General features: G+C 43.6%; 1 protein-coding gene across 1 annotated transcript in view; it reads left to right on the top strand.

The window, feature by feature from the left end:
- LOC138520371 (dehydrogenase/reductase SDR family member 4-like) overlaps positions 1 to 13,354 on the top strand; it is a 290,361-nt gene that overhangs the window by 111,711 nt on the left and 165,296 nt on the right. The window contains exon 2 of the mRNA XM_069632780.1: positions 923 to 1,109. Within this exon, the coding sequence (XP_069488881.1) occupies positions 961 to 1,109 (149 nt within the window). The 5' untranslated portion in view covers positions 923 to 960. The remainder of the gene's footprint in view (positions 1 to 922; positions 1,110 to 13,354) is intronic.

The following is a 13,354-nucleotide window of genomic DNA, read 5'->3' as shown; positions in this document are numbered from 1 at the left end:
ACTCCATCCATTTTTATTTCTGTTTCAGATGTTGCCTACGGTGGTTCCTCCTCTCTTCTGGTCCTTGATTTGTCATAGGATGTCACACTCCACAATATCCTTCCAATACATAATGAAAGCGGTGAAATTGATGCATAGATGGCATTACTCCACCAGCAAATTAGCCAGGATGTATCCGGGAGTGAACTCTCGCTGTTGAAAATGTGGAAAGAGGGGGATTACTGGTATATGTGGTGGAAATATTGTCACATGCAAACTTTTTGGCAGGAGATATTGTACTGGATAAAAGACTTTTAAATGGGATCTCTTGGACGTTTTCACCACTATTTATGTTATTGGGGGCGAGTGATGAGTAGGATGAGGAGCGAGATCTAAATCACATGTCAAATATTCTATTAAAATCTGCCAGGAGTTGAGTGGCGCAGTTGTGGACCAGAGCTGGGGTCCCTATGAAAAGAGGATGGACCCAGAAAATGACGGATATACATAGCATGAAATATTTTATTAATTTATTTATTTATTGATCGTTTGTTTACAACAAGTAAAATACTGTTCCAAAGTGCCCACAGGGCGAAGGGAGAGAACAAGAGAAGTGAAACACATTACAAAGCACAATATTTAAGAGCAGTTGGGGGGGGAAATACAAAGAAAAGTAACCCTACAAGTTGCAGGTCAAACATACAAAAGTCATGCTGTGTTTAAACTCTGGCAGTTTCTCTGCTGTGTAGCCTTTCTGACAGCAGTGAGAAAATAAGTATTGTCTGCAGGCTTCCTGCCTCCTGTGCGTGCTCTCTCAAGACGTGGTCCTAAATTCCCACAGTTGTTGCACACAGCGCACATGTTGGTATAATAATACCACCCTTCATCTGTGATGCAATGAGAGTTTTCATGGCTCCCACAAATTTTCTTGTCTTTCACACAGGATCAAGACTAGCTGTGCTAGCCAGAAGGCCAAGGAGAATGCTACAATCATGGGTGAGAGAGGCCATCTTCTGCCTGACAAAGCTGCATGGCACCATATTGGGCAGAGGCATCCAGAAGAGAACATTGAGTGAGGCGGCCAGGATACACAAATCGAAGGTGGCGATTATCACTGGTTCAACACAGGGGTAAGAGAAAAGAAATTCAAACTAAATGCAAACAGAGCATATAATTGTATAAGATATTAGTTGATATTAGTATTAAATAAAGCACCTCTAACATAGGATGTAGAACCAATTCACTTCATACTTTCCCATAGTTTTGTGGTTTTGGATAGGCATTGCAAACACCAGTTTTGTTTGAAAGTCATGGTCGGCAATGGGGATGGTGGGCCAAAAAAGGTCTGTATTATCTTTGGAGCATGCGGCAGGCCAGTTTGTCAGAGGATGTGCTTGAAGCCTGCCACTTCCGCTCAGCAGCTCCATACTTGCTTTTCAGAGAGGCCAGGTCGGAGTCATACCAGGTGTTGCGATTGGAAGCACGCTTCATGCAGATTCCCATGACAGGGACAAGGATGTCCAGAGTGTTGGAGATGGCGAGGTGGAAGTTAGTGAAGGCTGTATCAGAGTGAGAGTCAGTGGCAGTAGTTGGACGGGAAATTAAGGTGGCGTCAAAAGCAGCAACTGACACTCGCTTCATAGGTCGAATGATGGAGAAGGAGACTGGCAGTGCGGGTGGGGGCTTAGCCGGGGTACACGGGAGGTCCAGGTGAGGGGACAGGAGAGTATGATCAGACCAGGAGAGAGGAGTAGTGAGAGGGTTGGAGATGGTGATCTCTGCTGAGATGAGAGCATCCAAGCTGCGTCCGGCTGAGTGCTTTGGACCAGGACGAAGCCTGGAGAGGTAAAATGAGTCACAGAGGTTGCAGAAGAGTCCAGAGTCTGCATCAGGGGAGTCATTGTGAATATTAAAGTCTCGGAGGAGGAGATGCTTGGAGGTGGAGGCCAGGAGAAAAGAGGTGTGGGCAGACCACTCAGTGGAAGAGGGTGACTGGGCCAGGGGGCCTCTAGATGGTGGCTAGGGTCAGCGAGAGGATAGGAGAGACACCAGCCCTGCAGACGAGGCATTCAAAGGAGGAATAGGGCTGAGTGGGTATGATAGTAGTAGGGACCCATTCAGGAAAGGTCAGGGTCACTCTGCCCCCAGAATGGTTAAGCCTGGGCTTGGAGAGGATCTTGTAGCCCTCAGGGAGGAGAGTGTCAAACCTTGTGACAGAGCCAGCCGTGAACCACGTCTCTGTGAGAACGAGGACGTCAAGGTAAAGGTCTTCAAGGAGGTGGCAAATGTCAAAGGAGTGTTTGACGGCAGAGCCAGAGTTGAGTGTAGCTAAGTGGAGCTTGTTACCACTTTTGAAGGTCTTCCAAGGAGGGGTACAGGAATGTGGTACAACTGTCAGAGGTGGCAGAGGGGCCAGAGGCAGGGTCGGACTGGCGCCTCGGTCACTCAGGCTGTTGCCAGGCTGAAATCGTCCCTGGGCAGTGAGGGCCGGTTTCTGCTCACGCATGGGCTGGTTTGGACAAATAAGAAAAGTTTTAGAAAAAAAATAACACCTGCAATGGCATAATTCATCAAAGCAAGGTAACAAATGTTACCTTGCTTTGATGATTTCTTTGCATGCATGATGTGTGCATCATAAATTATGATGCATACATCATTCACATGCTGCTGCAGCATGCAAGGTTGAGGGGCCGGGGCCGCCGCCGGGCCGGCGGCTTTCACTGGGCCGCCACTCCAGGGGCCATGGTGCCCCCTGGAGTTTCTGTGCTGTTGTATTAGTGATAAATATGTATAGTGATATTAGTGATAAACTACCAATTTTAGAGTACAATAAGCATCCATTTTGGACTATGGGCCTCATCACGAGTTGGGCGGTAACGCTGGCGCTATTAGCGCCGGCGCTAATAGCCCTACTGCCAAACCCCCCGGCGCTATTAGCGCCGGATCAGGGGTTTGGCGGAAGGGTTATTGCCCATTCCCCATCGGGCCCATTCGGGAATTCCTCATTCCCCATTGGGCCCAATGGGGAAAATTTGCGCAATTACCGCCGGCGGATTTCCCGCCAGCGGTAATAGCGCCGAAAATTGCCAATTTTGCCGCAGATTTCCCCCCAGCTGAGAACTGGGGGGAAATCCACCAAGGCCATGATCTGGCGGACCCTTAAATGCGGCGGTAATAGCGCTACCGTCGCATTTAAGGGTTACCGCCAGACTCGTGATGAGGCCATATGTATTTTGCCTTTGGCAAGTTGCAGTAATAGCATGTTTTTTGCCTTCTGCCGTTGTCTCTGTTACGATCATCACAAGACATTCCATATTGGTGTCCTCGGTCACTTGACAAAATCCTTGTGCCTAAAAGCTTCTGTACAGTGTAGAAATATTTGACCATATCACATCAAGCGGCCATTGACTTCATTGTGCCACAATGAATTCCTTGTTGTAATGTATCTATCTTTCCCTTCTACTCCCAATGTGCCCCATAGACCTAAACCAATACTGAACCTGTTATAACTGAATCAGTTAGGGAAATTGCGGCAGATACCACTGGCAACCGTATCTGCCTAATAAAGAACCTATATCAAGATAAATATCGTAAGTGACTGTCGTGCTCAGAATTTCTGATCAGACTCCACTCAGTACCCCAACTGAGAGTGTTAAAATCAGCCAATTTTCAGTTTGTGGAACCACTGAAGGGGTTAAATACAAATGTATCAGCTGTACATTGTACATTTTGAGCTATGGCACAAATGCTTGGGGCCTATAAAGAGGAAATGAATGCAGTTGACGTGGAAATCGATGCTGACTTCAATGCAGAAGATCCAAATTGGACTGGAACTGACATTGAAGTACCCATGAGAGAGGATCCTCTGCCTTTACCTCGGAAAGGCAAAAATGTAGAGATGGCTGATATTCAGAACGTTTTGAAATGGTTGGCAGATGCACTGGCCAAGGTTGTATTGAAGCAATGAGAGTTTACAATCTTTTCATGGAATTGTAGAGGCTTCTCCCATTTACTATCTAATTCAGGCTCACTCCCATTTATAATGAATTATAAGTGTATTTGCTTACAGGAAACTTGGTCAACTGCACCTGTGATGCTAGATGGCTATACAGTTTTTCAATCACATGCTAAAAAGGGTAAACGAGGCAGACCCTATGGTGGTCTACTCATAGGGGCGGCCCACGCGGTACACTCAAGACCTGTATTAACTCGGTATGATGATAATCTAATTGCCGTAGAAGTGGAATATTATCCCAAGGGGAACCCTGAAAAGTTCTTACTTGTTAGCCTGTATAATCCACCGGGAGTTGAATTTAGGGAACAGATCCAAGAAGCCTTGCATGAGCTATTGGCATCTTGGTTGATGGCTTTTGACAACAGACATGTGGTGGTAGTGGGAGATTTTAATTGTCACATGATTGTTAAGGAGGGGAAATTCATTAACCCCAAACTAAAAACTAAATGTACTATGCGCCACATTAAAAATGATACTGAGGGATTAGGCCTGGTTACAGTTCTTTGATTATTGGGAACTTGAGATGATTAATGGTAGGACGATTAGCGACTGCCCAGGTAACTACACATGGAACAGTGGCCTGAAACGTAGCACATTAGATTACACATTTGTCAGCCGGAAAATCGCAGTGCAGGTTAATGACATGAGAGGTATGTCCAATACATGGAGTGACCACAATGCTCTACTTTGTACTCTTAAGACACAGAAGACAAATTTCAATTGCAGATCTATGGGGAACCTGCTAGCTAATCGGGCTGTCACACGAATTTGCTGCTCAGACAGGAATATGAGGCAAGCAGCTGGAGCATTATCTGAAGACTGTTTCTCCAATTTTTCACAGTTTCATGCTATGTCTGTAAACGCAATTGAGAATTGGATCTGCTCACTCTCGGGTGCACACAAAACCACTGTTATGGGCATGATGACCAGAGAAGGAAATAAGAATGTGCCCTATGATATACAAATCAGGGATGCCAAAAGAAAATTAAGGGCCGAGCTCCGATTTGCTAAGAGAACATGTGCATCTAGCGAGTTTTATTATGCCACTGTTAGGACTATTAAAAACAGATATAGAGCGGCTATTAAACTCTCAAGAAGATCTGAGAGGAATCTGCAATGGCAGAAATTGGTGCAAACCATATGTCCGAAAAACACTAGGAGTATCTGGTCCCTTAAAGATGAAGCCTGGGGCCCAGGGAAGGGTCAAATAATTAACCCAATTGGCTCAGTGGAATGGGTGGACTTCCTTGCGAGCTGTAATGCACCCGAGAATGTGGAGTATCCACTCCCATTGAGTAGTGTTCCCCCTCCCTCCTGTATGGATGTGTCATACGAATCAGTACTTGGTAAGATCAAGCAGTTAAAATCCTCTCGAGCTCCGGGCCCTAATGGGTTGGCCGATATGGTGATTAAGAGCCAACCTGATTTCTGGGACAAACTATTAACAATTATGATTGAGAAAGTTCTATGAGAAGGTAAAATACCACCTACATGGCAGACGGCCATACTTGTCCCTGTGTTTAAAAAGGGCAACAAATTAGATCCCAATAATGATAGGTTATTATCTATGCTTGTCGTTACTGGCAAGCTTATTGCGTCCCTCTTACTTACCGAGTTACAAGCATGGGCGGATAAATCATGTATCCTCTGCAAATTCCAAAGCGGTTTCAGGTATGGGTACTCCACCACACATAACCTCATTATTATGGACATATTGCGAACGAGGGCTAGGAAGACGGGTAGTCCACCTCTATATGCACTGTACGTAGACTTTAAAACTGCTTTCAATTCAATACCAAGCGAAAAATTATGTTCTAAATTAAATGCGATGGGCTGTCCAGAGGATCTGCTTTATTATCTCAGATTATTACATCATAATACGTCTGTATCACTCAAATTGGACTAGGAGGGCCATATGAAGGACAAGGTAATACAGAACAGAGGGGTGAAAGAGGGTTGTGTTACCTCCCCCCTCATCTACAACCAATATGTGTATGATATCCCAGAGGCGATTGCATCAGCCCAAAATTGTCTCCCCAAAATTGGCCAGGCATCTTGCCCAGTCCTCACATATGCGGACAACCTCATTATTTTTGATTATACATTTAGTGGTATTCACAGGTTTGCCCTAGCGCTATGGGAGTATGCTTATCATAATGGTCTCACAATTAATCTGGGAAAGACCCAGATTATGAGATTTACTAGTAAGAAAACAGCTCGCTTAAGACTCACCATATGGGATGCTGAAATTTTGTATGCTCCTTACTGTAAATACCTGGGTGTTGAATTTGATCCTAATGGCGACTACATTACCTGCAAACAGGTTACCGCACTGATATCCAATTTTACTAGTAAACAAGGAGGTTATGGTGGGGTACTCGACAACTATATATCCAAGTCTTCATTCCAGTGATAAGTTACGGTCTAGAAGCTTTACTAAACATTGATTTGAAATGGCTGCAGATCATTGAGGGCACATTTTGGCAGAAGATCTTGGGCTACCGGTCTCCGTTCCGATGGCCCTTATACATTTGTAGTTAGGATTAATTTCCCTAAAAGGCATCATATTGAAAAAGAAAGCAGACCTTTACCTTAAGATGTGCTTTTGCACAAAGAATGCTCAGTTGACAGCCATTTATCAGGAAATATCTAAATCCCATCCGACATGTGTATTGAAAGATACTATGGCTAAATTCTTCGCTGAGTTATTCTGGACACCCAGAGGGGGAAACAAACTTTGGGACTGGCTGGAGAATTATGCCCATTTGAGTGGGCATCAGTTTGTGACACATAGGCTATACACTTTTAAGAAGCCTCAGTGCTACCTTAACCTTTGTCCCTCTATGAGAATCAAGCATTTTATACTATTAATGAGAGTAGCACAACTCCCCAACCTGACTGTGACAGGTATTATTAGTAGGATTCCTAGGGAAAAGCGGTTTGGTCGACTCTGTAAAAACCCTGAAATGCAAGAGTCAGCTAAACGTCTTTTGACTGAATACCCTATAATGTCCAAAATATATGAGTGTTACATTGGCATCTATGTCCATAATTTGGAAACAATTGGGGAGTTGTCCTTTTGGCTCCATTGAACCAATACGACGAGTATTCAACTGCTCACTGCCTTCTATAATGTTTGGTTGAAAATCGAAACCATCCTGGGTATCTCAATATAAGAAATTTGGCATTTGTGAACAAAAAGTTAGCCCCTATTACATTAGCATTGAGTGTACACTGGGGAATAATTTCCGGTAGGGGGCGAATTCTACAGAAATAATTTACGAACACATGGGATTTAGATTCCCTTCCCTTTTTTTCTGTGACCAATTATAGTTTTTGCCTGTTATACAGCCTTTTAATTAAGGTATTTAAGGAACCTTAGAAGTTTGAAAGTTATTGCTTATGTACAGCCATTCATAGTAAGAAAGAAAGAAAAGGAACAAGCTATGAATTAATCATATTTTGCTTATAGTTTGATATTTATTTGCTTAGAAACAACTAATTGCTGTATAGCATGTTTACTTTGTTATGGGTTTCTTTTTAGTGTTAATATTCTGTATAGTTTATAATTGGATTTTATGTAAATATGTGTAAAGTTTATTGTTTAAACTAAATCACATTTACAATAAATAAATAAATCTTAGTTACCAGTTTAATGGCATCCACTACAGATTAATTGCTCATTTTACTATAGCCGATATGATAGCTCAGTGGGATGAGCGTTCACTGCTGCAATGTGTTTGTGATATGCAGGTTCGAATCCCAGCAGGGTCATCTCAGCCTTTCATCCTACTTAGGTCGATAAATGAATACCAACACAGGCTGCGTGATATTGTATGCATATTTGTTCTATAAAAAAGAACTTAAGCCTAAGTGCTATACAATAACATCTTATCATTTGGCCTTGGACGTCTGCTTGCATTCACAGTAATTTGCCAATATGGTACACACATATATTAATGATACATATGGTGATCCATTCTTGTATGAAATGTATATCACATTAGTAATAAATAATAATAATAGTGAAATCATAACCATATTTTTCGTAGTGTACTTGGGAACAATGCTATTTGATGCCATTTCCTGGTTTGTCAAGGGGTGAATGGTTGTGTTTCATCACTTCCCAGGATGTCACGTCACTTTGGGGTGGTGTCAAATGACATCACTTTCGGTGATGTCATCAGAGGTTAAGGGTCATGAGGCGAGGGGTGGGCCACTTTTTTTAGGGGTGGGCCACTTTTTTTGGGTGTCCGGGCCTATTTCTTGTCCCAGTCCGACCCTGGCCAGAGGGTCCAGAGGGGCCATAGGGGTGGCAGAAGGAGAAGTGGCAGGAGAAGGGAGGATGTTGATGAGAGATGGAAGACGCCTATCAAGAAGGAGGATGTTGGGCTGAGAGCCCTAAACCATGACAGTGCCATTCAGGTAGACATTAATGATGGCCCTAGAGGAATGGAAGTATGCCAAGAGTACTTCCCAGCCGATGCCACCATAAATGGGAGAGGAAGAGAAAGGGGAGAGCACTGAGACCATATGGGGAACCCTAAGGTCCTGAGAGGGAACAACAAAGAGGATGTTAACAGTCTGCCTGGAAGAAGCGGTGACATAGGTGTCAGCGATGGGAAGGCCTGGATTGGAGACCAGGAGATCCTTCTTGAACATTTTCCTTCCAGACTTTGAAAGAGAGATAGGATAGGTGATAGAGTAGCAGTTAGAGAAGATAGGGGAGATTGAAAGCACCATGGGGGGACAGTGCAGAGAGAAGGGGGGGGAGAAACTGCAGTGCACAACACCCAATTTCAACACAAAGCAATGCAACAATCTAGAATCAAGCGTCCAGGATAAAGGGAAAAAGCCTAACTTTCAGCATACATCAGAGAAGCAAGACAACTATAAGTGAGTTTTCTGGACAAAGGGCCAAAATCCTAGATAGAGGGATAGAGGGAAATCCTAATTTTAAAAACAGCCGCAAATGACAAAACACACAGGTTCGACTTTCCTAGATAGAGGGAAAAAGCCTAATTTTCAAACAGTACCACAAATGCAAAACACAACAGCAAATATATAACACACAGATTTAACTTTACTAGATAAAGGGAAAAAGCTGAATTTTCAAACTGTAACGCTTACCTTGGGACTCCGTGGGAGCCTAATGCCTTTTCAGTTAGAGTACCTGTTATCTGGGCTCTTATTCTGAGGACACAACAATTATAACAATAGAATTACTGTAATTCCCATTCACAAACAAAAACTGTGGTGCAGAGTACTTTTGAATAAACCCTCCCTTCTCACCTGTGCTTGTGTTTTGTGGAGCTCTCCATCCTGTATTCCACAGGGGTGCATTGGTTGATAATTTTTAATCTGTAGGGCTGTGGTGTCAGCAGATTCTTTACGGAATGATGTCCTATCCTCTTCTAGAGGTATCTTGGGTAAGTCACATGGTGACAATATAATTATGTACAGTTCATCAGGAGTTGTCCCTATGCTGGAGAGATCTCTCTTACTAAAATTCTCCTTTATTTTTGCAGGTTCTTGGTTCCCAGAAAAAGGGCAGATGCTGCGTTATGGCTGCAACTATACTCAGTTTGAGGAATCGTTAAATAATGTAAGTTCGTCGGAACGGAGTAATAGCTGCCTTCAGCGATAAGCGCAGTAATAATTAAGCGAAGAAAAGCCTTGCTGAGACTTCAGGTAAGCACATATGTAACTTCTTCTTTCTTTTCTTTTCAAAAGTTCATTCATTCACTAAATACCTTTGTTTTGCACGTCTTCGGAAAAACGGTTGATGAAAATACCTTCGGACGATGCAGAGGCAGCTGAGGAAAACTTTTGATTGAAGACACTGCGACCGCGAATGAAGGCTGTTGAGATAAGAAATGCTGCGCCTGCGACAGAACTTCTTACAGAAGATGCGAAGACTACAAAAATAACAGCAGACTGAGGAAAAGCTTCAGAAAAACATTGGTCTTTACAATGATATTGGTATTCTGTTGATTTGCTGTGGAAATTAATATCTTTTAACTCGTTTTTCTATTGACAGGTTCTGTCAGGAGATTGCTGTTAGCGTTACCCGCTGTCAGCAGAGAAGACGCAAAGCGAGCGCTCCAGCAGAGGTGGGGCTTAAGTAGCTCCCTCTGCAACAGGTGTAGCATGCACTGCGAGTTAACTATGGACTTAGCGGTAGCCATGTTGAGTGTAGGGAAAACCAATGAAAGTGCAATGAGCTTATGGGTGCAATGCCAAGAGTGAGGCAAATGCCTGTTGCGCCAGGCTTGAAGCCACTGCTGACCCACTGATTGATATGAAGTTCCGTGCTTCCCTAGTGTTTCTGAATGGGATCTGTATTCCTTTGCTGGGATCATGACAGTTTCCCCCTCCTTCCCCCCAAGACCTCTCCCAAGGATAAACCTTCTGGTCCTGCCTTAGTCGGGTGGTTTTGATGAAACATTTGGAGTAGCCTGGGGGCATGAATGTTTGAGCTAGGTTCCCAACCAAGTCCTATCCTGTGGACCATACCCTTCCCAATCTACCAGGTAGAACAATTTATTTTTGACTATCTTAGAATCTAAAATTTCCTTTACAATGAATTCTAGTTCACCTTCTATGATTTGGGGTTTTTGTGGTGACTGTATTCTGGTCCCTGGACTCAGTGGTTTGATCAAAGAGATATGAAAAACGGGATGGATTTGCATGTGGGGTGGTATCTTTAGTCTTACTGCTGCAGGATTGACAATAGTCTCCACAGGAAATGGGCCTAGGAATCTAGGTTGGAATTTATGTGCGCCTTTGAGTGCAATGTACTTGGAAGACAACCAAACCTTCTCTCCCACCTAATACTCTGGTGACTTTCGTCGATATCTATCTGCCAATTTCTTTTGATCCTCCTTTGCTGTAGCCAAATGTTGTAGATTTTCCTCCTGTACTTTGGTAATGTTATCATGAAGACTCTGTACTGCTGGCACCTCTAAAGACTCTGTGGGATCGAAAGTGGAGGTCTGAGGATGTAAACCGTTCAGAGTGTAGAAGGGAGTATAGCCCGTGGAAGTACGTTCTGAGTTATTATAAGCATACCCTGCAATCCAAAGGACATCCACCCAAGAACAATCTATCTGCTGAAGGAGACATTGAAGATATTGTTCAAGAGTCTGATTGGTAAATAGACGCACTTCAATCTTGGCCAATTCACAACCTTTTCTCCAGAAATGGGATACAAATTGGCTCCCCCTATCTGAGATCACAGTAGATGGAAATCCATGAAGACGTACAATTTGTTCCAGGAATACCTTTGCTAAGACTGAGGAAGTTGGAAGTCCCTTAAGGGCAATGAAATGCGCCATCTTGGAAAATAAGTCCACCGTGACAAGAATTGTGTTATACCCCTGACAAGGAGGTAGTTCCATAATAAAGTCCATAGAAATGGTATGCCATGGCACTGGTGGGACGGGTAACAAGTCCTCCTGGTTTCTGCTTTGAGCTTTTATTCTGAGCACAAATACCACAAGTATGAATATAATCTTTGATGTCCTTGCGCCATGTTGGCCACCAGAAATGTCTCTGATTTTGGCTGTGGTCTTAGCGATCCCAGGGTGATCCTCCAATGTAATCTGCCATAACTTTCTTTTGTAACTCCTGATGGGGTAGGTAAAGTCGACCCTGGAAATAAGGTAGACCTTCTTTAAGACTAAACTTAGGTCCTCTTGATTCTCAATCCTCTAATTCTGAAGTGGTTATGATAAGTAGAATTTGTGGCTTCAAGTCTTCTTCAGGGAATCCAGTGACTCCCAGCATCTTCTCTTCAGGGATTATGTTTACAGGTTCTTCAGTGTCTTGAATCTCTTCTCTTTCTCCAATCCTTGACAGGGCATCCGCTTTGCCATTATGTACCCCTGTGCGATAAGTGATGACAAAATCATATTCTATGAAAAATAACTCCCAAAAGAGTTGTCGTGATTACTGAGCTTTGGCGTTGCGCAAATATTGCAGGTTTCGATGATCTGTTAAAACAGTAACAGTATGTCGGGCCCCTAACAAGTGGTGCCTCCATTCTTTGAACGTGTGTTTGATTGCTAGTAATTCCTTGTCTGTGATGTTGTAGTTAAATTCGGCTGTTGAGAACTTCTTGGACCAGAAGGCCACTAGATGCAGTTGTCCGGTTTCGGGGTCTTTCTGGGATAGTACTGCTCCCATTGCAGCACTGGACTCATCGGTTTGCACTACAAATGGTAACTCGGGTTGTGGGTGTCTCAAAACGGGAGCACTGGTCAATTGTTTCTTCAATGTCTGGATGGCCTCTTCTGCTTCTTTGGTCCAGGAGAAGGTCTTGTGCTTTGGCAGCAATTAAGTTATCGGGTGGACCAGATGTGAAAATCCTGCAATAAAGCGTCTGTAGAAATTTGCAAATCCTAAAAAAACGTTGGGCTCCTTTCACTGATGTAGGGGAAAGCCAATTGAGAACTGCTTCAACTTTTCTATTATCCATTTGGATTCCCTTAGGCGACAATATGAATCCCAGAAACTCCACTGAGGTCGTATGAAAGGAACATTTTTCTAGTTTAACAAAGAGCTTGTGTTTTCGTAGTTTCTGGAGTACTTCTCTCACATGGGTTATTTGTTCTTGGACCGAGTTCGAGTATATAAGAATGTCGTCAAGGTACACTACAGTGCAGACGTCAATTAATTCACACAAAACAATGTTCATAAAATTCTGGAAGGCTGCTGGGGCATTACATAAGCCAAAAAGCTTGACTTGATATTCGTATAATCCGTACTCTGTGCGGAAGGCAGTCTACCATTCATCTCCTTCTTTGATTATCACTAAGTGGTAGACTCCTCTAAGGTCTAATTTATAAAAAATCTTGCAAAGAAGGTAGCAGGCGCTCCTCTCCAGAAAGAACACGGCACGATAACCTGCTCCGAGATGAGAGTCTGCAGCACACGCTTTTTGCTCACCGTACCTTTCACAGATGGGAAATATCCATTTGCATATCAGTCTTTGTCCCGCCCACATGGGCAGTCCAGCACCGAAATGCTATGGCAATTCCTCTCCGAACAAGAGTACCAAAAGCAACCCCATACACGTGTTTCAGCCCTGTTGGGCCTCATCAGTGAGGTGAAGCTTTGTCTCTCTGAGCTCAGTGAGCAGGGAGTCCATGTCTGGTTGCCCCCTAGTAACTCAGGGTGACCAACCCCAAGTTCCTTGCAAACATTTCAAAGAAGGTAGCAGGCGCTCCTCTCCAGAAAGAACACAGCACGATAACCTGCTCCGAGATGAGAGTCTGCAGCACACGCTTTTTGCTCACTGTACCTTTCACAGATGGGAAATATCCATTTGCATATCAGTCTTTGTCCCGCCCACATGGG

This window comes from Ambystoma mexicanum, chromosome 13, assembly GCF_040938575.1.
Source record: "Ambystoma mexicanum isolate Mex_15411 chromosome 13, UKY_AmexF1_1, whole genome shotgun sequence".
Taxonomy (NCBI): Eukaryota; Metazoa; Chordata; class Amphibia; order Caudata; family Ambystomatidae; genus Ambystoma; species Ambystoma mexicanum.
Note: the sequence above shows the minus strand (reverse complement) of the source record. Positions and strands in the feature narration are given on the sequence as shown.